The 25739-nt window shown below is 41.4% G+C and overlaps 1 protein-coding gene across 3 annotated transcripts in view; it reads left to right on the top strand.

The window, feature by feature from the left end:
- Positions 1–25739, top strand: part of ARHGAP26 (Rho GTPase activating protein 26) — a 443756-nt gene that overhangs the window by 406218 nt on the left and 11799 nt on the right. For 2 of the 3 annotated variants that reach the window (XM_036281724.1, XM_036281725.1), the window contains exon 21: positions 21715–21825. The exons of the other annotated variant lie outside the window; for it this stretch is intronic. In XM_036281724.1, coding sequence (XP_036137617.1) covers positions 21715–21825 — 111 coding nt within the window. The remainder of the gene's footprint in view (positions 1–21714; positions 21826–25739) is intronic. 3 annotated transcript variants of the gene reach the window in all.

Below are 25739 nucleotides of genomic sequence, written 5' to 3'. Positions count from 1 at the left end.
GAGGAAACCATGATAGCAAAGCACACCGTGTCTGCCTTGTAATGAGCCCTCAGTAAATGTGCACTGTGACTCCTGTTAACTCACTTCAGCTACTATTCTAGAAGGACACAAGGCTCTGGTTTTTGGCATTAACCCACTGGGAGTTTGCCCCATCCTGAGTGGTTACAAAACTCACCCACAGTCCATCATCTGCTGGGGAGTAACTTGCAGAATGAGTTGGCTCCAGACAACTCATTTCTCGAGCTCTTCCCTGCCCACACATATGTGCGTTACCCAGCAAGCGGAAGCTGCTCCCCAGTGGAAATTCCCCAGGCCGCTCTCTGCCTCTGGTTATGGGCAAAGGCATACCAGGACCATGGCTTCCTTCCCCAATTCCTGGGTTTCCAGCAGAGGTCGGCAAATGCCAGTTCAAACCCCAAGGCTCCAGAGGGACCCTGCTCCTTGCAGATATCAAAACAAGCCTCTCTCTGCTGTCTTTGTAAGCAGGCAGAGATTCTAATGGGGGAGAGAGTAAAAGGAAGTGACTTGGAGAAGGACTCCATTTTCTTAATTTCAGTAGAATTTTGGATAACCTGCAATTCTTGAGATTGTTCTGTGTCTCTCTCTCCACCGGGTAGCCACATCCTTTGAGGTTTCCTTTGCCCCTGGTCAGAAACTCTGACTCTCAGATAAGGGGATAAGATTCTGAAAGTTCCACTGAGAGAAAAGGGTTAAAGGAAAACCGTATACATGTGCACACACTGACAGTCTGAATATTACATTCTCTGTTTCAACAAATAAACTTTAGACCAGATCAGTCTATCAAATACAGAGACAACATTGATCTTTCAGGAGGAATTTGCCAACTCCAAAATGCCAGCTGTCCCTTCCTGCTCATTGGCGGGAGGGGGGCGGTTAAGAAGCCTCTTTTTAATTAACTGAAGTGGAAATGCTCATTACTAATATTTTAGGCTCCAACCCAAATTAATTTGTTATTGCATATTATTTTCTCTCCCCTTAAGAAGAATGATTAAGGAACATTCCCCCTTGATCCCATGAGGGCTATGAAAGGATGTTTTACCTGCCAGAATGTCTCCGGCATCGCAGCTGGAGGTGTGATGGGGGTGTCTGTGCATGTGTTTGTGCTCAGCATGTGTGTCCCTGCTATATATAAGCTCATTCATCCCCTTGCTGTAATCCAGTGTTCAGACTCAGCTTGCTGATTGATGGGCTGGAGGAAGCCAGTAATTCTCAATTCAGGAGAGGAGGCTAAGGGAGAACAAACCCACCCGCCTTTCTCTCACCAACATCTTTGTTCTGAAACACTGCAGTGGTTCAGAGCAGTCTCATCTAGTTTGGAGGAATGATTTGAACCTAGATTAGATCAGCCCCGTTTTTGTCCTAGTAGTCACAGTGGGCTCATTTGACAAAAGCAACAAAATCCATAGATGGAACATGTGTGAGGCCAAATAGCCCCACTGTGGGTGTGATTACAGACAGCATGACCTTTCTTGGAAGCACTATGGAAGGTCAGAGTCTTAAGATGGGCTTTCCCTTTTTTTTATTTAAATATTTTTATTGATTTTGTTGTTGTTGTTAATCCTCATTCCAGGATATTTTTTCCATTGATTTTTAAAGAGAATGGAAAGGAGGTAGGGAGGGGGAGAGAGAGAAACATCTACATGAGAGAGACACCTTGACTAGTTGCTTCCCTCAAGCACCCCGACTGGGGCCTGGGATTGAACCTGCAACCCAGGTACATGCTCTTGACTGGGAATCAAACCCAACACCTGTTGGTGTGAGGGCTGATGCTCTAACCATAGAGGCACACCAGCCAGAGCTTGATTGGTTTTTTAGAGAGAGAGGAAGGAAGAGGGAGACAGAAAAAGAAATATCAATTTGAGAGCAAAAATCAACCGACTGCCTCCTACACACCCTCTATCCAACAGGAATGGAGCTGCAACCTGGGCATGTGTCCTAACCAGGAAGGGAATCCAACCAACTACCATTCTGGAATTTTGCATATTATTGTTTTTTTGTTTTCTACATTGAGTACAAATTTCGTTTCTAGCTAGAAACAGAAACAATGCATTTTAATTCCATATTTCAAAACTAAATATTTATGCATTAAAAAATATATTATGGGGCATCCCCCTCTTTTGTTTTTGGTTTTTTGTTTGTTTGTTTATCAAAAACAAGGTAGGGAGGAAGGAGGAAAGAAAATAAGCTGATTTGAATATTTGGATTAAACAGATCCCTGGCAACCTTCTTCCTGGTTAGTTTTGCTTAGCTATTTTTTTTTAACTCTACTAGTTTACCAAATTCAGTAAGTATGAATACGTGTAGTATGTCAGGGGCACTCTTTGTATGCCAGAGGTGGTGCCCAGCCCTTTAGGTACACTGATGCAGTCCTCACAAAGGCCCTTTGGGGTAACATGCTCCCTGGTTTTCTGCTGAGGAGAGCAAGGTGGAGCCATAAGGATTCCCACCCTCAGTCCACCTGCCACCACAGCTCTTGCTCTTTTCACTCACCCTTGCATTCCCTGCAGGAAGTTTCTCAACAAGCCTTCACTAGGCTTGCCTTCCTAAAGGAGTCCCACTATTCATTTATTTATTTTTAAAATTTTTTATTGTTCTTGATTTTAGAGAGAAAGGAAGGGAGAGGGAGAGAGTGATAGAAACGTTCATGAGAGAGAACATTTTTTGGCCGACTCCTGCATGCCCCACCTTGGGAATTTGACCCACAGCCTGGGCATATGCCCTGACCAGAAACCGAACCAGTAACTTCTTGGTGCATGGGTTGACACTCAACCACTGAGCCACACCAGCTGGGCAGAGCCTCGCTACTTAAAGAACCAGTATGTAGTTGCTTGGCAGAGGTGAGGACAGGAGGGAGGGGGAAGTTAGATGTTGACAGGCCCATGGCTTAGAAGGAAAAGACAGGAGGGAAACTGTTACAGTGGCCCATAGGCCACCCCAAGAAATTCAGCCATTCATCACCTCCCAATGTTCAAGTATCTAGCCTAGCCTACCTTGTCTCCTTAGTGTTGGCAGCTCTTTGCTGTTTACCTAACAGAATATTATAAGGATGAGCAACCTCCTCCTTGGCAGTATTTGAAACCTGTACAATGCTGCTTTTGAGAGCATGGAGTCATCTTTGACGGAAGGCCCACCCCACAGAGGAAGTATTACCCTATGATTCTGTTCCCCACCCCCCCACCTGCCCTTTCCATGTGGGCTTCTCAGGAAGCTTTCCTCAAGAGCGCCCAGGAAAAAGATCCTCTCCAGCGACACCCCCCTGAGTGAGTGTGGGCTGGTGGGTACTGCCCGTCCTTCCATCTTCCCAGCCCCATTTTCTGTAGCAGCCAGTCTTGCAGCTTTTCTCTGAGAGCCAGTGGAAAAACAGACGTCTCCTGTTGGCCTGCCCTGAAAAAAGAGACTGGAGCTTAATTAAGGTCCAGAGCTCAGTATTGACACCTCCACTTGAACATTAAATTCTGGGCTTTGGGCACAAGTTATTTGATACCCACGGGCCTATCTACCACTGGTAACACAGCCTGAGCACCTGTGAACTTGCCTCTGGTGTTTTCCGCTGGGGGCTTTGCTGTGCAGACACAGGTAACAGGGCTGTGTGAAGAGGGGAAATTATCCTGGGATGGAAGCCCTAGAACTTGAGGCCTATTACTTTCTCTCTCCTTTTGGTTAAGTGATGGTGCTGTTTTCTCTTTATTTTCACTTCTGTTTGGATCTGTGCCTTAAGATTATAGATGGTTTAAGCACCAAGTCCTTAAGGCCACTTTTCATTTTAAAATAAAACCATTTTTTTCTATTCAGGTCAACTCAAGCACATACTAATCATAACAATTACCATTTTGTGGACACTTACTGTATACCAACCTTTTATATACTAAGTATATTATATGTCTGATCCCCTTTATTTCTCAGCAATCCTATGTGGTATAGTTATTATTAATCACCCTATTTTAAGCAGGTGAGGGAGATGAGGGACACAGAAATTAAGTGGCCCAAGGTCACAGGGCCAATAAGTGGCAGAACCACTATTCAAACCAGCATCGAAGGGCTCTGACTCCAGACTTCTGCACTTAACTGTCAATTCACTATTCTTAATAATATTGTTTCCAGTTAGAAGTCTGCTGATCAAATACGGCAGGTATTCTCTGAAATAGAGAGCGTATGAAAGGACTGAGAAGTTTCCAAACCATTTTTCTTTATTTTCTATTTAATGTGTACTTATGAGATCTTGGAACTTGGCTTTTTACCTGTTTGAACAGGTTCTGGGGCAATTCAGGCAAATCCCTGTTAAGTCAGCTTGCTTTGTTTGCCTCAGGCCCAGCCAGCCTCTTCCTTTCACCAGGCCTGTGATGGATGCCTGCTGGACACTTGCTAGGGAGCCACAAAGGACAGGCCAGAGGACAGCAGTGGGCACAGGTGTTCAAAGAGCCCAAGGTCGAGTCAGGCTGCCTTGGTTCAGTCCCAGCACCACTTTATGACTCTCAGAAAATTACTCAATTTTTCCAACTTTTCACTTACAACCTCTGCAAAATCAGGGCAGCTCTTGCAGGGTTACTGGGACGAGTCAGTGACAAAAGTGCTGGCGTATCGTAAGCATTATGGATCAAGTAGGAGCGGTGCCTTTAGAGGCGAAGCTTGGTGCTATCGCTGCATCTTGTCTCAGCAGGACGGGGCTCCTTTTGCCCTTAACACTGACTCTCCTTTCCCAGCTGCAAGAATGACCACAGTCCTCTCAATTCTAAGCCCAAAATGGACAATGGGAACACTCCAACTCAAGGGAAACTTTCCCAATCTACTCCAGTTTAAACTGATCCTCTGTTCTCAGAACTCCTTTGTTTTTTTTTAACCAAATCATAGATTAGCACTAAGAGTGTATTAATTCATTGGATAAAAAGTTTATATATATTAGCTGAGCCAAAAGTAATAAGAAAATCCATGCAAATAAATAAAAATTGTTGAAGAAACAAAATAATCACAAACTTGTTTTGCTGCTAAGCACCTGGTGTGTTCACATTCCAACACTGACGTGAAACCTACAGAAACCAAGGGTTATGGTTTCGGTCTCTACTTGGTTGTCAGAACCACGTGGCTGGGTGGGGGCTAGTGGGGACAGCATTTTAATAATACAGATTTTTTAGGCCCAAACCCAGCATGATTCCTGTACTTGCTTGATGGTGTAAGGCATTTTCATTTGTGGAAAATACATTTTGTTTCCTTCCATTTTTGTAATTGGCTAAATTGTGATTTGCAATATTCTTTCCTTGGGAAGATTCCCCTTTCCATAGTTTCTTGGGAGGATGACAGAAAGGTTAAGTCTATGCAGAGTACCATTTTGTCACTATAAATCGGGGTGACAAAGTAAGAGGCTTTGGGGGTGGCGTTTGTCCTTACATTTCAGGTAGGTAGGTGTATTAGAAAATATAGGCTAGTGATTTCTGAAAAAAAAAAAAAAAACTGAATGGGCTTGTGATACTGAATACCTTTTGAAGTGAATTGATCTAAATAGACTGACCCAAGGTGAGTAGAACTTCAGAAATGTTATACTTCAGGTGGTGAAAGTCAGAGTGACCAGGAAAAGGAGGTGTAATAACTAGGGTATTTAACCATGGACTTGATCCGTAGAGACCTGGAGAGGTGGCAACTCACACAAAGGAAGGGAAGTCTTCAGGCTGTTTGTTTGTGGCTTATGTAAGTCCTTTCTTCCGAAAAGGAATAAGCAAAACACTTTTTAAGGATTCCTAGAGATGTCATTGAAAAGGCAAACATTTGTATCCCCAAACAGAATGACTTTTTAGCTTTACCAGGAAACAATTTCTTACAGGAAAAGTATGTGTAGCTGTCACCAGCCACTACTGGGAATTTTGCTACTGCCAGGCCAACATTTATTACTGATTTTTCATTCAATAGTTCTTTCTTTCAGAATAGGACCCTTTCCATTACGTTCACTCAGTATTCTAGGAAAAAGCTCAATGATTAAGCAAAAAGACTCTGAGGGAGCTTAAGAGGAAATGGGCCTTGGTTTTTGTTTTAGTTGCAAATGGTTAAAATAAAAATATGCACTGGCATTTAAGAAAATGAGCCCTGAGCACTCAACTTTGTGGAGTTCTCAGCTCAGCTGTTACTCCTGAAGGAAGCAGGGCCCATCCACAGAATCCAGATCACCTCCATCTACCTTCTCTCTCCCAGGCACTGGCTTTCATTCCACCCCACTTTATAGCTCTCAATACTTTTATTTTTTTCATAGCCCTTTGTCCCATCTAAAATGATATTATTTAGTTGTTTACTTATCTATTGTCTGTTAAGCGCGCACACACACACACACACCAGTGTTTTCTAAACTATTTTGATCACTAAAATGATAAAAAATATTATCAGAAAAAAATACTTGGGACACATACCTCCAATAGGTGTTTCTTGTTTTTATTGATTTATTTATAAAGTATATACCAACCTTGTTAATTATTATATTTACACACATCAGAAAACATGTATGAAATGCAAATGTTACAAGGAACAGATTACAAAGGCAAATAGAAGCTTTTTACTCTATACAGCCTGTGCTCTCATACCTTCCCTTGCAGTTCTCTGTACTGATCGCAAGCTGCTTGGGAGCAGAAGCCTAGCAATGCTTCTGTCTGCTCTGCTCCCGGTGCCTGCACCAGCACCTGCCATGTAGCAGGTGCACAGTAAACATTTGTTCCATAAATATGTGTTGTCAAGTAACAGGCAAGGCTAAGGGACCATTCACTCTGCCAGGCTCTGAAGAGCTGAGGTTTTACTGCATCTTTACAGGGCGAGAGGAGAAAAAACCCTTTTTAGGGTCATAATGCCTTTCTAATACAAGATGTGCTGAATAAGGGATTTACTGTAATGATTCAAATCCTTCACCAAAGAGGTAATTACAACTTGCTTGATAAGAGCAGAGCTCAGGCAGACAGACAGGTGGTTTCTGGTTTCCCTTATAACAGATGGCACAAGTAGACCAGCTCTGAGGCTTTGGGAGGAAATTTAATTTGCTCATAAACAGCATCAGTTTTGTCTCTTGGTCCACAAAGTCAAAAATATTTACATGTGGCCCTTTAAGAGAAATCTTGCTGACCTGGAGAGCAGTGAGGGCATGAAGACAAGTAACGTATACAGGAAGAGCATTGGGGCCATATTGTGAAAGACCTTCAAATGGCAAAAAACCAATTAGCTTGAGGAAAAAGTGGAAGTTATAAGCTTATGATTTGGGGAAATCTTGGGGTGGATCTAACCTCGAGCACTTTTGGATCTAGGAGCCCAAATTATTATTTTACTTGGCTCTTCTTCCCTCTTTTTTTTTTTTTTTAACTTCACTGCAGACAGATGTTTGCCATGTGATGGCGTAAAAGAGCTCTGGTCGTCCTAAGCCAATACATTTAGGGTTTATATCCGGAAAGAACAGCATTCATATACTAGACCCCATGAATGAACTGTGATCAATTCCATGTTCATCCTTGACCCTATCACTGTGGCCAGGGGGCAGGGGTACTTTGCGTGGCCAGCCTGGATCATATACCTGCCCTGCAGTGAAATCAGTGGGATGCTGGACCTACCTCTTGCTTGGAATGGAAAAGAACTGCAAATGAAGCAGAAGAAGGGGAGTGGGGAAACTGGTGGGTAGGAATAAACTCTTAACTACATATTCTACAATATCAGGGTAGGAAATTTGTTCTACATTCAGTAGGTAATGGGGAGTTTATGAGCAGGAAATTAACATTCATTCAACACCTATTTATTAAGCTATGTGTTTAGGAGCTACATGCAGTTATATGCACTAGGATGAGTTGGAACGGGGAAAGGCAAAGAAACCAGGCTAGATATTCTTATGTTCGTCTAGATGACAAGGCCTTGGTTCTCATTCTAGGAGCAAGGGGGGATTTTGAAGTGTTTATGATCCGATTTGCATTTGAAACGCATGATCATTTGAAGTGATCATGAAAAATAGTCCTCATAAGTTAAAGCATCTGTGTTGAAAACCTTATTTACAGTGTCAATTTGCTAGTAATGTGAAGATTGTCCAAAGTAATCTAGATCTACCTCAGACTTGGGAAACAATAGAAATTTTAATTTTGTGAGATCAGAATTAATGGTGTTTGGCTGTGTCAGTTTTCATTGACTTCTCAGTGGGTGTGTGGTTTTGGAGTACAAGAACTAGACCAGAATATGAAAATCATTTTCCTTTGGTGTGTTTTTATTCACAGATGTTAAAACTCTTTCCACTGGAAAGGGTGACTTGGCTGGAAAATCATTTAAAGTTTTTTCCAATAGAGTCAATAGCTCCTCAGAACCAAATGAACAAGGGGTGAAAATCACCGTGAAGCCGGGTGAGACTGCACTGCTTCACGGCAGCCTGAGCCAGTCGATGTAGAAGGCAGCATCGTCATGGGTAAAGGAGGGTTTGGTGCGTGGTGATGAGGGAGCATGGCCAGGCATGGAAGATATAGATGGAGTAGGTCAAAATCAGATCAGAAACAACTTCGCACGCGTTTAGACTGTTGAATAACCACTAGAATTAGAGGGAAGTCAGCTATTGGCTTGGGGGTCAGAGACTGTTGGCCTTTTCATCAAAGTTCATCTCTTCTTATCTCTCCGCCTTATATGCCTTTCATGGTATTCAGACCAGGGTTACAAGAGTTTCACTTAATTGACCTGGATATTATGTTTATGTGGAGCCCTTTTTTTCTGTTGCTGAGAGTTCTGACTATAGTGAAATATTTTAGGTTCTTATTCAAGGAACCCCCGTTCCCCAGGGTTATTTTTAAGCTGCAGTATCTTGGGCCACCACTGCTAATTTTAGATACTCCTTTGTTTTCAGCAGTGGACATTTAGATTCTCATTGAATCCTTTTCCCTCCTTTTCCTCCCCCTTGTCCAAACAGGAAATATCCCCTGAAAGCAGACCGTATAGAAAATTATGCCAGATGGCCAACGACTCTCAGCCAGTGTTGTTAACATGTTGTTCACCTTACTCAGAGTGTGACATCAGAGGTGTCCTCCTCCACCTCCCCATGCCCGGGTGAAAGGAAGACACCATCGATTTACTGTAATAACTCTACTAAAATAAAAAGTAGTCTCTAGAAGAGCCAACATTTCTCAGTGAGGGAAGAAGGATGAAAATTAGTTCTTGCATATGGAAAGTGCTCAATAAATGCTTGTTGACTATATGTGACTGAAAAAGAAGAGAAACAGAACAGTTGGGAGCTGCCAACTGGATTATGCAACTTAAACCACAGATCAGTGTAGCAAACACGGAACTGTCATTTTGCCCCCTTTAAACACCCTCCTCTAGAGAATAAAAGTAGCCTTTGTATGATTAGGGAGGTTGCTTCTTCTATTAACACATCAGATTTGGGTTTTAAATGTAACTTATTTACTGCAGAAGATGTGGAGAATATTTTAAAAACCAAAAAGAATAAAAATTATCTTTAATCTCATCACCCAGAGAATGCTGTTAATATGATGGTCTACTTACTGTCCATAAGTATGTTTTAAGATAAATTTGCAGATATTTTTGTTATATAATGAAGGCATGAAATATAAATATATAGTTACATTTAATAAGTAAAATGAATTATTACTTAGCAAATGCCCATATAACCACCAAAAGGTTAAGAAGTACAACCTTGCCAAGACCCCAGAAATGTTCACATCTCTTGCTTTCTCCTTCCCTATTATAATCCTCTTCCCCTTCCCCACAAATATAGCTACTAACCTAATATTTACAGTAATCAGTTCCTTGTTTTTATTTATATTTTTACCTCTTAAATACAGATATTTGTTTTGTGCAGTAGTTACATTCAGTGAAGTCACCACAGACACTGAATTAGTGAATACTAAATCATTGCTCCCAGAGGAAATACAGGGTTAGGTTCCTGTGAGCCTCTGGTCACAACATTTTTCTCAATTGATCAATGCATAACCTTGTTTTATGTGTTTCTGTTTAAAGACACCTTATTTGATGTCATTAACATGGAAGTCATGACCAGCAGCAGTATAAGTCAAGCTTGAATGAAGCTCATGAAACATGTTTTTCCCATAAAGGCACAGCACAGACTGTCTTCATGCACTTAGAAACAAGAAAGCAGAGCATCCCTTTGTTTGACCTCAGAAGGGAATGTGTGCATCGGGTGACTCAAAGTAACTCAAGGTTTTCACCACTCTACATGTATCTGCAAGTGACTATGAAAGTACCATGAGCATTGTTTCTGGGTTACAAATAAATTTTAGCAAGTAGGTGAATTTACAGACACAGAATCTGGAAGTAATAAGGATCACCTGTATGCGTTCCTAGACGACATTATTTTGTTTTATTATTTTGAGTCTGTCTTCTTTGCTCAGTGGTTTTAAGAGTCATTAATGTAGCTGTAGCTCCTTTATTTTCATTGTAGTAGAGTACACTGTTGTATTAAAATTCTAAAATGATTTCTCCAGCCCTGGCCAGTTTGGCTCAGCAGTTAGAGCTTCAGCCCACAGACCAAAAAGTCTTGGGTTTGATTCCAGTCAAGGGTATATGCCTGTTTTATTTTGGTCCCTGACCTTGGTCAGGGTCATGCAGGGAGCAGCCGGTCAATGTGCCTCTCTCACATCAGTGTCTCTCTATATCTCTCTTTTCCCTCCTCCCTCCCACTCTATCTGAAGATAAATGGAAAAATATCCTCAGGTGAGGATTAAAAAAAAAATGATATCTTCATTCTACTTTTGCTGAATTTCTAAGTTGTTTTCAATTTTTGCTTTTGTAAATAACTTGCTCCACACATTCTCATACATGTCTTCTGGTGCATACACACACACTGTGCTGTAGGGTATATGTCTGGAAACAGGACCGCTAGGTCATGGAGAATGAATGATATTTGCTAGATAATGCTGAACTGTTGTCCAAAGTGGGTGTAGCAATTTGCATCCCTCCTCCAGCAAAGTACAAGAGTTCCAGATGTCCCACATCATGTAAATACTTGATATTTTCAGCATTTAGGTGCTAGCTATATAGTCATTTCAGTAGGTGTGCAGAATCCTTTCACTGACTTTAATCTGTATGCAAGTTTTCTTTGCATTTTCTCTTCTCAAGTTCCTACTCATGTTTCTTGCCCATTTCCCACTTGGTTATCAGCCCTTTTCTTACTGATCAGTAGGTGTTCTTTGTATAGTCTGGTTCTGAGCCCTTTGTTTACTTACGTGTTGTAAGCTGTCCTTTACTGTCTTTTAAGGTTCCTTTGGATAAATAATGTTCTTAATTTTAATGTAGTTAAGGATATCAGGGTTGGGTGTGTGTTTGTTTTTTTTTGTTTTGGATTTTTTTTTTTTTTTTATGATTAGTGCTTTTTATGCCCTGTTGGGTACATTTCCAGAGTTATTCTCTTCTAAACCCTTTATTGTTTGCCTTTGGCACTTGGGTCTATAATCCACCTGGAAATCATTTGTTAGGTATGATATGAGATAGAGGATCAAGTGTCACTTTTTCCACGCAGATGTCCAATTATCCTAGCACTATTTATAGAGGAGTGATTCCCACTGTTATTATAAAATAATCTAGGTTCATGATTTTAAAAATTCAAATAGTATAAACAAATATGACAGTAAAAACTGAATGTCCAGTGCATGCCTGTGCACCCAGGTCCCCATTCTCTATCCCCTGAGGCAGTTAGGTTCCTAGCTTGCAGATTTTAAGATTAGTGTTAAAACATTCCTATGGAATCCTAAGGATTCAAATGGTGGCTTTAAGTTATGCCTCAGGACAGTAGAAGATTGAATCTAGCAGCACTGTTGCTTTCCTTTTCCTTTTAAGTTACAGTGAACTAATTCTTTGGCAATATCTCCAATAAAGAATGACAGTTGTATTGCACTCAGTTTAAGATTGTAAGGATGTATTGGGATTTCTCAGCAACAATTCAAATATTTTGAAATAGCAAATTTTACTATGTAGACTCTTTGTAGTGCCCCCCAAGTGCTTCAGTGTTTCCTTAAAAATAACTTCATAGTTCTGCCTGTGTCATCCCATGGACTGAGAGATCCCTATTCGATTCCGGTCAGGGCACAGTCCAGGTTTCAGGGTCAGTCCCCAGTAGGGGGCGTGCAGGAGGCAGCCAATTGATGTTTCTATCTCCCCATCTCTAAAAAAAATCAAATAATAATAATAATTTCATAATTTGTGAATTTTTTAGTTGAGAATAAATACATTTTATTTTAAGAACCAATTGTGATGTACCAGAAATAGGTATTGAAAAAGTTTGAGGGGACTATACTAAGGTTTAACAGGAAAGAATACTACACTCAATAACTACTGTGCACCATGGACTGCAATCGAGGCCATTCCCATTTAACCTTACTGGGCCTTTCCCTGGAGGTTTTTTCCTGTGCAATTGACAGTTGAACTTGGACTACCTGAGAAGGTTTGAATGATTGACTTGGAGAACCTTAATAATGACTGAGGCTTTATTGTTGGACTTCAGATTTTATGTAAATCATGGAATTATTTGCTATTCCTACCATACTCCATTTGAGTTTAATTTTACTTGAAACTTAAGCTTCAGGAAAAATTTTAAAGCTGGAAAACAGAATCACTGTACTTAAGACTAGTCTAACTATATTAAAAGCAAATAATTTAAAAACTATTAAGAGCAATTGCATATAATTTCTGAGACCTTAAGGGGAATTTCACCAGCTCTTCTCATTAAAATAAAAATTAGGACTCTGTCATTGTCTGAATAAAAATGCATATGATATTATATTAGATGAAAAGAAAATCTTAAATATTATGCACACCAGTAAGAGTCAGCAAAGAATACAGAACAGTGCAACTTGGGGACACGTGGGTTTTTCCCTTTGTAAAGTGAGGCACATACTGAAAACTCAGGAGTTTGAGAGCTGTATAGGATTTCTGTGTTGTGAAAGCTTCAGTGGACACATGTAAACAATGTATGTGTTCAAATTTTCAACAAATAAAACTTGGTTGATTCACCACGTCCAGTTTACCAATGTTTCTTTTGGCCCAAACCCTGGCTGAAGTTTGAGGTTCCTTCTCTCTTTATGGTACTTTGAATCAAGATGCAAAGGGATATTTTCCAAAGCAGAAGAATTCACTAATTTGGGATTAGATTAGATAGGACTTTACCAGGTGTTTATGGAATTTTCTCTTCTTTTTCATTATTGGGGGAAAGAAAAAAAAACAAAAACAAAACCAAGCGATTCTGCTTGGATGTAATAGCAGCATCCCTGGTCTAGGTCTAATTAGGAAGGAGGACTGAAGCAGCATTAAGGTCATCCCTGGGCCAGCGATCCCACGGCTCACTGAGGCGGGAGGTCCATGACTAGGAACCTGGGCTGCAGATCACAGTTCACTGCCTGGCAGAGATGTAAATTCCACAGTACACTGCTGGCACCAGGCTTTGGCTCCACCTAAGTACCTCTTACTTAGTCCCATCTCTGAGAGTCCAAAACTAAGCTAACCATCCACTACTCCCAGTTTCTCTCAGAGCAGCCATACCATTTGACCAAGGGTCTCACATCTCCAGGTGTGTTTTTCTGTCTCTCTGTCCATCTGCCTGTCTCCTTCCCCACACTACCTTCCTGGCAGAATGCCCTTTGGAAAATAAACATTTCTTCCAGATGGAAACAACACAGGAAGGGAATTATATTCATTTTTATGTCATTGGAAATGCTAGGAAAGAGAAAAATCCAAGGTAACCTTTGTGAACTGAAAAAAACAAAATCCATCTAATTATTTTTAATGATAATGCTCCATGCTGGTGAGGCTGTGGTGAGAGGGAGGGGGCAACCCCCACACACTGTTGGTGGGAATGCAATTCAGTAGGACCTTTCTGAGAAGCTATTTGCTAGGATGTACCAGGACCCTTTAAAAAAGTCCTAGCCTTTGACCTACTAATTTAACGTCCAGGAATGTATGCTAAGGAAACAATTGGAGACACTGGCAATGATCCTCAGCAAGGATGTGAGTTGCAGAACTATTTATAATAGCTCAAGGGGGATAATAATCTGAGAGTACACAATAAGAGAATGGTTACATAAATCACAGTATACCCTATAACAGAATACCCTGTAGCCATTTTAAAAATATGATATCAAAAGCTATTTAATGACATCAGAAAATGCTATATTAAGTGAAAAGGCTACAACTATGTACAGGTTGGGGCAAGAGTAGGTATATAGTTATGAGTACGTGAAACAGTTTATTCTTGATTATTATATATTAATTATTGTATTATTTTCTATATGAACACCTTTTGCCTAAACCTACTTTTGCCTCACCCTGTAGGGAGTATTATCTTCCCTAACCCCTCAAAAAAATTAAGGCAATCTGCCCTGACCAGTTTGGCTCAGCAGTTAGAGCGTCGGCCTGCAGTCCAGAAAGACCCGGGTTTGGTTCCCGCCAAGGGCACATACCTCTGTTGCAGTTTGTCCCCGGCCCCGGTTGGTTGTGCAGATGGCAGCCACTCGATGTGTCCCTTTCATGTTGATGTTTCTCTCTCTCTCTCTCTCTCTCTCTCTCTTCCTCCCACTCTATCTGAACAAAAAATGTCCTCGGGTGAGGATAAAAAAAAAAAAAAGAGGCAATCTGCCAAGATGTTAACAGTGATTATCAGGTGTATAAATTATGTATGCTTTTATTACTTGCTTTTTGGTATTTTCCAATTTTCTACAAGGCCATCTGTAATTCTGAGTATCAAAATTTAGGAAGATTACTGCTCAGCTTGTAGCAGCTCAGGTTTCAACCACTGTGGCATGAAGACCCACTAGAGTGGGTCTGCCACGTTCAGGATCAGAATGGGAAGCCTGCAAGGCAGTCCTGTCCACAGAACAGCAGGCGTGCCCTGGCCGGTCCAGCAGACGTGCCATCACTCAAGCAAGTCACCACAGAAGGGTGTCAAGCTCATGATATTGCGTGAACTATCAGCTACAACCCAGCATGCTGCCAGGCCTTTGAGCCTTATCTTCCTAAACGTTACTTCTTCACTGCCCAGTGAATGTCAGAGGGATTGACTGGGACTTCTGAGGACACTGTGGACCAGCAGACTAGAGCTGATGCAAGCCTTCCGCTTGGATCCAAATCAAACGAGCCAGTGTTCCTTCTATTGCTAACGTTTAAGCTATTGCTGCTACAGTTGGGCCTTGATATGGGGGCCTGGTGGGACCCCAGGAATATTTAGGATAAAAAGTGTGCTGGGTCCTAGCTGGTTTGGCTCAGTGGTTAGAGCATCGGCCCGCGGACTGGAGAGTCCCGGGTTCAGTTCCTGCTAAGGGCACGTAGGTACCTTGGTTGCAGTTTGTCCCTGGTTGGGGTTGTGTGGGTGGCAGGCACTCGATGTGTCTCTTTCATGTCGATGTTTCTCTCTTTTTCTCCCTCTCTCCCTCCTGCTCTATCTGAAGATAAATGCAAAAGTGTCCTTGGGTAAGGATTGGGAAAAGAAAAAAGTGTGATGGGGGTATTCAGCTCAGACACTTCCTTCCAGCTGATTTCTGAGGGCTGCAGAGAGATCTTCAGAGGTCATCTGCTAAGATTGTAGTTATAAAATCATTTTCTCCTATCCTTATCTTTGGCCTCACTGGTGGGAAAGGAGTTTGAGAATTTAATATTGTAGGTTTCAGAACCAATAGGAAAGCTGACCATTTTTTGTCTGTTTTGTTTTGGACATTTTAGGGGAGTTGTCAGTTTTAAGTAACCTCTAGCCAGACATTTCTGGAGTGAAAGATTACACAGTCTTGGGCCATTCTCATCCTGTGTACCTTGTTTCCCACCTGTGTGTTTTCTGAGTTGCGTCAGAACTAAAATATGATGGGCTCTCTGTTCCTTGGAGGAGCATTCATGTGTTTGCCGTCATTCTGCTGCTGCAGGCATCAATCACTGCGGCATGTAAAAATGTCCAGTGGTATTGTTGATAGCGAGTTTTCTCGCTGTGGCTCTGAGGCACAATTAAACAAAAGGCGAAATTCCATCAGAAGTTTAAAAAATCATGCAAGTACCGTAGCATTTTATTGTACTAAAACACAGTGGTCAGAAATTTTAAATTGTAGTCATTTTATAGCAAATAAATGTTATTACTATGACTAAACACAAACAAACAAGTGAAATTCTGTCAGTTGTTAAAAATTACAGTTAATACTTGGCAATTGACATGGGGATTGAAGAGTAAGCTCCTGTAATCTTTATGAATACCCTGCATTCCAGCCGCACCCCCAGATAATTTCAGTCATGTACGACTGGCCAGGAACCACTTTGATATCCAATGAGAAAACATTTAGAACCCATGTTGTGTTCATAGACTATGTTCCCAACTATGCCTTTAGCCAAAGGCACCATTTTTGTCACAAATGAGATAGGAAACTGAGGGGTTTTCCTACTTATAAAAGCCACTACAAAGAAAAAGAAATCCTCCAAAAGAGTCCTAAGGACTTTTTCATTGTCCTGTGCTGACCACTGACCAGAGGGACAGATTAGTCCAGGCTTCTGGGCCTGGGCTGTTCCCTTGAACCTGCAAGTTGTCCCTAATCAGAATTTGGGTTTCAGGGCTGGGCTCTAGTTGGCAAGTCATCACCAGGTCACTAGCTAGCGGGGCAGGTTGTGGTGAGAGGACTGAGAAAGTTAGACCTTTCTTCCCAACTGCAACTATGGAAGAAATTAAGGACCAAACAGTAGACATGAGGCAGCACTTTCTTTCAGGACTGGAGACAAAGTCAAGTGGGAGCATGTATTGAATTAATTATCCCTCAGCTGATGAATCTTACTATCTTATTTTACAGTTGGCCTTTTCTGTTTGTTTTCTAAAAAAGAGATGGTTTTATTTTTTTTAATTGCATATATTGGGGTGACAGTTGTTAATAAAATTATATAGGTTTCAGGTGTAGTTCTGTAGTACATTATCTGCATATTGTATATATTGTGTGTTCACCACCCCAAGTCAAGTTTCCTTCAGTCATCATTTATACCCCCATCCCTCTTCTACCCCACCCCCCACCCCCTTTTCCCTCTGGTAATCACCATGCTGTTGTCTGTATCTCTATGAGTTGGTTTTTTGTTTGTTTTTGATTAATCCCTTCATCTTTTTCACCCAGCCCCCCAAGCCCCTCCCTTCTGACAGCTGTCAGTCTGTTCTCTATCTATGAATCTGTTTCTGTTTTGTTTGTTAGTTTATTTTGTTCATTAGATTTCATATATGAGTGAAATCATATGGTACTTGTCTTTCTCTGACTGGTTTATTTCACTTAGCATAATGCTCTCCAGGTCCATCCATGCTGTTGCAAAGGGTAAGATTTCCTTCCTTTTTTTACAGCCTAGTAGTATTGCATTGTGTAAATGCACCACAGCCTTTTTATCCACTCATCTACTGATGAACACTGGGGCTACTTTCAAATCCTGGCTATTGAAAATAACCATGCAGCCTGGCCATTGTGTCTCAGTGGACTGAGCATCATCCCATAGACAGAGGTCCCGGTTCAATTCCCTGTCAGAGCATATGCCCAGGTTGTGGGCTTGATCCCCAGTAGGCAGCCGATAGATGTTTCTCTCTCACATCGATGTTTCTATCTCTCTCTCCCTTCCTCTCTCTCTAAAAAAATCAATAAAAACATGTTTAGAAAAGAAAATAATGGTGCAGTAAACACAGAGGTGCATATATTCTTTTGAATTAGTGTTTCAGGCTTCTTTTGATATATTCCCAGAAGTGGAATTGCTGGGTCATAAGGCAGTTTGATTTTTAATTTTTTGAGGAAACTCCATACTGTTTTTCATAGAGCCTGCCCTAATCTGCATTCCCACCAACAATGCACAGGGTTCTATTTTCTCTAGTCCTCGCCAACACTTGTTTGTTGATTTATTGATGATAGAGCCCTTCTAAGGGGTGTGAGCCAATATCTCATTGTGGTTTGATTAGCATTTCTCTGGTGATTAGTGACAAGTTGAGTGCCTTTTCATATGTCTATTGGCCATGTGTATGTCCTCTTTGGAGAAGTGCGTATTCAGGTCCTTTGCCCTTTTTTTGTGTGTGGTACATGCCCCTAGCCGGAACCAAACATGGGACTCTCTGGTCCGTAGGCCGACGCTCAACCGCTGAGCCTAACTGGCCAGGGCTCCTTTGCCTATTTTTTAATTGTGGTGTTTTTTTTGGTGTTGAGTTGTCTAAGTTTTTTATAAATTTTGGATATTAATCCTTATCAGATGTATCATTGGCAGATATGTCCTCCCATTCAGTGGGTTGTCTTTTCATTTTGTTGATGGTTTCCTTTTACTGTGTAAAAACATTTTAGTTTGATGTAATCTTATTTATTTTTTCTTTTGTTTCCCTTGCCTGAGGAGATATATCAGAAAAAATATTGCTACAAAAAATGTCCGAGATTTTACTGCCTATATTTTCTTCTAGGACTTTTATGGTTTTGAGTCTAACATTTAAGACGTTAATTATTTTTGAGTTTATTCTTGTGTATGGTCTGTGAAGGTGATGTGGTTTCATTTTTTGTATACATCTCTCCAGTTTTCCCAACACCATTTGTTGAATAGACTATCTTTATTTACTCCGTTGTGTGTTTTTGCCTCTTTTGCCAAATGTTAATTGACCATAAAGGCGTAGGTTTATTTCTAGACTCTTTATTCTGTTCTATTGATATATGTCTGTTTTTATGGTGGTACTGTGCTGTTTTGATTACTATGACCTTGTAGTATAGTTTGATACCAGGTAGTGTGATTCCTCAACTTTGTTCTCCTTTTTCAAGATTGCTGTAGCTATTTGGGGTCTTTTGTGACTCCATATAAATTTGGAAAAACTCCATATAAATTTTTGTAATATTTGTTCTAGTTCTGTGAAATACACCATTGGTATCTTGATAGGAATTGCATTGAATTGATAGATTGCTCTGAGTAATATGGACATTTTATTTAAATTCTTCCTATCCTAAGCATGAACACGGTATATGCTTCCACTTACTTGTATCTTCTTCCATTTCTTTTTTCAATATCATATAATTTTCCAAGTACAGGTCTTTTACATTCTTGGTTATATTTATTCCTAGGTATTTCTTAATGCAATTGTAAATGCGATTGTTTTCTTAGTTTCCCTTTCTGATAGTTTATTATTGGTGTAAAAAAAATGCGACTGATTTCTGGATATTTATTTTGTATCTTGCTTCTTTACCGAACTCATTTATCAGTTCTAGTAGTTTTTTGGTGGAATCTTTAGGATTCTCTATATAGAGTATCATGTCACCTAAATAATGACAGTTTTACTTTTTCCTTTCCATTTTAGATGCCTTTTACTTTTTCTTTTTGTCTGATTGCTGTGGCTAGGACTTCCACTACTATGTTGCATAAGAGTGGTGAAAGCAGACATCCCTGTCTTGTTCCCAGTCTTAAGGGAAATACTGTAGTTTTTGCCCATTGAGTATGACGCTGGCTGTTGGTTTGTAATATATGCCCTTTATTAGGTTGAGGTATGTTCCCTCTATTCCCACTTTGCTGAGAGTTTTTATCACAGATAGGTGCTAGATGTTATCAAATGCTTTTTCTGCATGATCACATGGCTTTTATCCTTCATTTTGTTTATGTGGTGTATCACGTTTATTGATTTGCAGATATCATACCAACCTTGCACCCAGAAATAAGTCTCACTTGATTATGGTATATGACCTTTTTAATATATTGCTGGATCCGGTTTGCTAATATTTTGTTAAGGATTTTAGCATCTACAGGTGCTTTTAAGTCTGTGCCATCTTGTCAAATACATTGTAAACTCTTGGAGTTAGGAACCTTGAAAAATGCTAAGTTGTATTCCACTTATTGTCTTGATCATGCTAGGTACTCTATAACTAGTCTTTGCTGGATTCATGGGAGAAAAACAGGGTAAAGGCCATACTCTTTGAATTTATCTGCTGGATAAATCTACCAGACAGAAGACTGGAGGGTTGGGATTTTGTTGGAATTTATAATGTGTTGAGTCTTCTTGAGTCTGTTGATGCATTCCCAATTTCCCTTGCAAATGTAGTAGGCATCTAAAGGAAAGTCATAAATCAGTGGTTCCGAAAGCTTCTAATTCTATGGATGGGTCTATGAAGACACTTGTCAGAGCAGAGAGGAACAGGGTGAGTCCTACACTGGAGGCCTGGAGACAGGGGCTTGGGATCTGAACCACCGTCTTATCACTGACAAGCTGAGCATCTTCAGGCAAGCCTCAAACTGGCCCAAGTTTCCACATCTGTGAAGTGAGAATTATAATAGTGTCTTTTGTGAATGTTGGGTGGGTTAAACAAGACTCATTAATTCACTTCCTCAGTAATTATTTATTGAATACCTACAGGCACTATTTTAGGCTTTGGAAATATAGTTGTAAACAAAATGGACAAAAATCCCCGCCTCATGGAATTTATATTTTAGAAATGTAATACACGTAATGGCACTTAATAAATGTTTCACTCAATTAGTCTGAGGCTATCTAATGAACTCACACAATGGGTTTTTACTGTATATTGCCATAGGAATTTATATTGCAACTATTGGTGATTAGGGCCATAACTGGATCTCATTTGAATTGAGTATATCCCATTAAGTAGAACATTTATGTGTTCTTGCTAATTCCCACTGTGTTTAGAAAGTCTGTTCCCCTGGATGGGATCACTGTCATTTTCACGTCTGCAAAGTGCTTGAATCAAACAGTCCAGCCATTGGCTGAGGTTCAGGGGCTGCAGCTGGTGGTGTGGCCAGGTGGTTCCCACATTGTTTTCTCAGTCATTAGTGTTTGCGCTATCTGTGACTTAATGTGATTTTACAGAGTTGCTAAGATGTTTGTTTGTTTGTTTGTTTGTTTGTGTAATTTGTGGAAAGAAGTCAAAGGGCTAGCATGACCAATTAAAATGAAACCACATTTTAGTGAGTAATTTCAACCTTTCCCATCCATACTTGTGATCAGTCACCTATCAAAGAACAAAATGACAGATTTAAGGTTTTCATTTCTCCTTTTTTTTACTGCCTCCTTTCTGGGGTTTTTCTTTGAGCAGCAGAATGCCCAGAATCTATTAAAAGAGAAAGAGCAGACCTGGAAAGCAAAGCTCAGAGGAACAGCACGCTGCCCATACCTGCAGGCCCTCTCACGAGAGGTGTGTGTCCTTTCCAGACCTACCCTCCATCCACGGCCATTTTTCTAATGCAGTACTTCTCCGAGTCTCCCATGGCAGACAGCCCATTTAGTTAAAAATGTAAACAGGAAATTGTTTTCTGGCTGAATAGCCTGTGTGGCCCAGAAAAAAAATGGTCACTTTTGCCGAGACACGACTTTAAAAACACATAGTAGTGGAAGCTGAAGGCTGGATATAAGCTAGCACTGGCCCAGACGGAGGCCTGTGATAGCGAATGGGTATGGGAACCCACACATGTGCATTCAGAGCACTTATCACCGAGGCCAAAGGCACAGTGGACACAACAGGTGAAGCTCCTGTCATCTAGAAAGCAGTTACTCTGCAGGGCAAGGAGACACGTTGATGTTCCGAGGACTTATAGAACAGACGTTAGCTGGAAGACATGGAGGTTTGGTCTGGAGAACTGTGACTGGCACTGACGACACATCTGGGTTTCAGTGCTTCTCTAGTCGGCTCCAGCTCCCCATCATGTGGCTTTCCGTGAACCCCCTGTGCTCCCACTGTGGTTTCCCTGTGTGCTGATGAGTTTTCTGATTGTTATGTCTTGCAGCCCCCCGAATCCAAGCCCAACTTCACCCCTCTCGCCATCTTGGCCCATGTTCTCGGCGCCATCCAGCCCTATGCCCACCTCATCCACGTCCAGTGACTCATCCCCCATCAGGTCTGTTGCAGGGTTTGTTTGGTTTTCTGTTGCTGCTGTTGTTCTCTCATTGGCTTGGTCCTCTCTTCATGCAGTGTTCAGCCTCCTCGTCAACTTTGTTCCCTGCCATCCAAACCTGCACTTGCTTTTTGACAGGCCAGAAGAAGCAGTTCCCGAAGACTCCAGGTAAAAGCACGGATGATGACCGCTCCCGTCCCGTTTATCCAGAGCCAGTCAGGGACAGCAAGTGGCCAGTCTCTGTCCTCCTGTGATTTCAGCCTAAGAGCCAAAGCTGGGAGGGACCATTTGCATGAACCAGCCTGACATTTCCCATGCCCTCTGCTCTCTCTTCAGTTGAATTAACAATCTGTGATACTTGAAGTTTAGGGAAAGAGTGCCTCCTGTTTGGCTCACTCCGAATCATGGTGCTCTCTGTGCTTTGGTGTTAGATGATATCAGAGGGAATGGTGCTAAGATACGCACTGGCCTTTTCTTTTCTCGTTTTTATCAGGTAGCATCCAGCAACGTTTATTTGTAGGGTTGGGCTACTGACCATGAGCACTGATACCTAGTTGCTGAGACCAGACCACCGGGAGAGAGATGAATATAACACAGAATAAGGGATCGAGCTATGAAGTGATTTCTCTTTAAATTGTTCATGGCTACCTCCTTCCCTCCAAGCACTCCCAGGAACCACCAGTGCTCCCAGCCTGCTTCTATCTCCATGTGTCATGACCCATTAGCTCTCATGGAGCAGGCAGCACCTCTTTCTGAGGGTTGACCTAGTTCCTCTCCCCAAGGGCCATGCTATAGTTTTCCCTGCTTTGATCACATTCATACTTAATTCTTTACATTTGAGTTCTTTGGAGAAAAGAAGCTGTTTAAATCAGGGAAATAATTAATTAATTAAGACCCTGCACAATCCCTCTGCTGAACAGGTCCTCAGCATGTGTGTTTCTCAAATTTAGTTTTTGCCTTCAGACAGTCAAAATGTAGAGCTCAACTATAGCATCACAAGCATTTTGGGCCTTGGTCGTCTTTTCTTGTCCATCTTATTCTCCTAGCTTGTTTTTTCCTAAGGGGCGGGTCCAGCAGAGAGGCTTAAATAATTTACAAAGCTGAGTCTCACTTTAAAAAAAAAGAAAAGAAAATCCTATGCTATTTATATACATGTATATAGATATATATGTGTGTGTGTGTGTGTGTGTGTGTGTATACTACTTTATTCTCCTCCACACACTTTTATATCTATCATTTCATTCTATGTTTATATGAGAATGAGAGGAGAAATGGCCCGAACCCTATGACAGGGAGAGAAAACTAAGGCACAGAGAGTCTTGTACACAGTCACATGGCTAAACGAGAGCCAATCCAGAATTCAAGACTCATTGCCCTCACCCAGCACTTTCTCCGCCGAATGTATGGCTGGCCCGAAATTCAAGTTTCCATGCAACTTTCAGCCCCAGAGCGTGGCCTGCTCTTCTAGGCTTTCCATCTAGCTTTGTCCCAGAATATAAGAAAGATGACTTTTCAGTATATCCTTCTATCTTCACCCTGGGAATAAGGTAAAAATTCAAATCATATTTTCCTGACACTCGTTATTTCCTAATTATTTCTTAGACATATGCTGGGTGCTTTGGAAGACTTTAACTTTCTAGAACACTAGATATGGCATAGATTGTTCTGGCTAAATCACTGATTGTCCATGAGGACCTGAACCAGATCAAACCACAGTGACCAGGGTCAGGGACAGTCCCCTTCCAAAATGCCTCCCTCATAACAGAGACTTGGTCGTTAGAAGAATACAGCTCCTTCATTTTGATCAAAAAGAAGTAACAATTCAAGACATTGGCTCCTTTAACAGAATGGGTAAGGGGACTCAGGATAGTAGAATTATTCAGCTAAAAATCCGAATATTCTCTGCTTTGAGAGTATTCACTTTTTTGTGTCTCTAAGCTTTGGGGCCATTTCCTGTGCAGTAGCTCTACCTCTCCACTCCCTTCCACCTCTCAAGATATTTCCCAATTTTTGCCTTTACCTACAACATTCCTCTCCCAGAGTATTTCCAGATTGGCAGAGGACAGTGGCTGTAGAATTTGCTCACCTGCTATGTATGGGGTCATGTTTACTCAGTACTGCCTCCTCTGGCCACTGTTAGAATAGCACCATTTGAAGATGCTGTTCCACAACCCTTTAGGAAGCTGCCATTTTGAAATATGCAAGGCTGAGTAGGGCTTGCAATTGGCTGTCACTGAGCTAAATATGTAGGCCAAGGTGAGCACAGATATGGACAGTACTGGGGAGGTAGCCCATCAGAGCTTACCAACAAAGAGGGCTAAAATCCCATGACTGCTATTTCAGTTTAGAGCCAAGAGGTAGGGCATACACCTATTATTCAGGTCCAGTGGGGCCTTCCTCCAAGTCTACTTCCAGAACCGGAACTTCAGATTTCCTTTCCTAGGCAGAGCAGTTAAAAATAAGTACTTAATTATACCTAATGAATGGTCTCATGAACTTCTACATAATGTGTCCTCTGGAAATGGCTTCCTCTCCCTTCTTCAAAGCAACTTTAGTGCTTATTAGCTCAAGCTCAGAAGCGAAGATGCCTTTCACAGCCCATCAAAGAAGGGTACTTTACATTTCCTTTTCCTTTCATTCGTACCCCCAGAAAAGCTCCCAGCCCCAAGCCCATAACTTGCATTTGCACAGGAGCCCCTGGAAATGGTACCTAAATAATTAAGCCATTGCAGGCTGCTAGTCCATGTGGCCCCACCTCCCTGCCGTGCCATACAATGGCGAGTGGGTCGTCATTTTGCATGGCTTGCAAGGGCATTTGAGGGTAACTCCTCTGAGTGCTCTCCTGGCCTCGTGCCATGCTCAGAGGCGAACACTGAAAATGAACTAGCACAGGGTTTCAAACTTGTTCATGCCCTTAAAGGCCCAGCTGAGGTCTGAAGGGCACTATCACAGGAGCCGCCAAAGGCACCCAGGCTCTCTGTATCCAGTGCTCAGAGGCACTGCGGAGAAGAGGGAGCCAAAGAACCAAAGATGCTTGGTGGGGATTTTTTATTTTTTTTATTTGGAGCCAAAGCCTACAAACAGCCTCTGAGCCAACAGGAGCTGTTTGGGTAGGAACCCTACCTAAAGCAAACTGCTCAAGCCTTTTGAGAGGGACTATGGCATGGGACACTGGACTTGCTGGGTGACAGACTTAAGAAAGAGAATACTTCCCTGGAGAGGGTTGCCAGATTTAGTAAATAAAATAAAAATACAGAATACGCAGTTGCATTTGAGTTGTAGATAAACAACAAAAGATTTTTTTTTTTTTAGTTTAGGTATGTCTCGTAATATTTGGGACATACTTAGACTAAAAAGTATTCCTTATTGATGTGAAACTCAAATTGACTAGGTACCTTGTATTTTATTTGGCAGCCCTTGTCCTGGGAAACAGAGGTGGTCCCTTTAAAAAGCACCCCTTCTGTGAGGGGAGGATGGGATCAGGAGGAGGGTGTCAATGGGGAAAAAGGAGAAACATCTATAACAAAAATAAATTAATTAATGGAAAAAAGAGCACCCCTTCTGTCACCCTCCCATTTTTGTGCCATCTTAAGTGGGTGGGAGGCGGTCGCAGGAGAGGAGATCCTCTCAAAGACTGCCAGTCACTTGTTAATTTGAGAGAAAAGCAAGGCCCTTTCCTGACCTTTGTTTTTATTTATTTTATTATTATTTTTAAAAATTCTCACTTGAGGACACGTTCATTGATTTTTAGAGAGAGAGGACGGGAAAGAGAGAGAAATATCTATACAAGAAACATTGATCAGCTGCTTCCCCCATGTGCCCCAACAGGGGGCAGGGATCGAACCAGTGACCTTTTGGTGCACGAGACAAGGCTCCAACCAACTGAGCCACACTGTCCAGAGCTGTTTTTATTTTTA

This window comes from Molossus molossus, unplaced genomic scaffold (genome assembly GCF_014108415.1).
Source record: "Molossus molossus isolate mMolMol1 unplaced genomic scaffold, mMolMol1.p scaffold_m16_p_4, whole genome shotgun sequence".
Classification (NCBI taxonomy): domain Eukaryota; kingdom Metazoa; phylum Chordata; class Mammalia; order Chiroptera; family Molossidae; genus Molossus; species Molossus molossus.
Note: the sequence above shows the minus strand (reverse complement) of the source record. Positions and strands in the feature narration are given on the sequence as shown.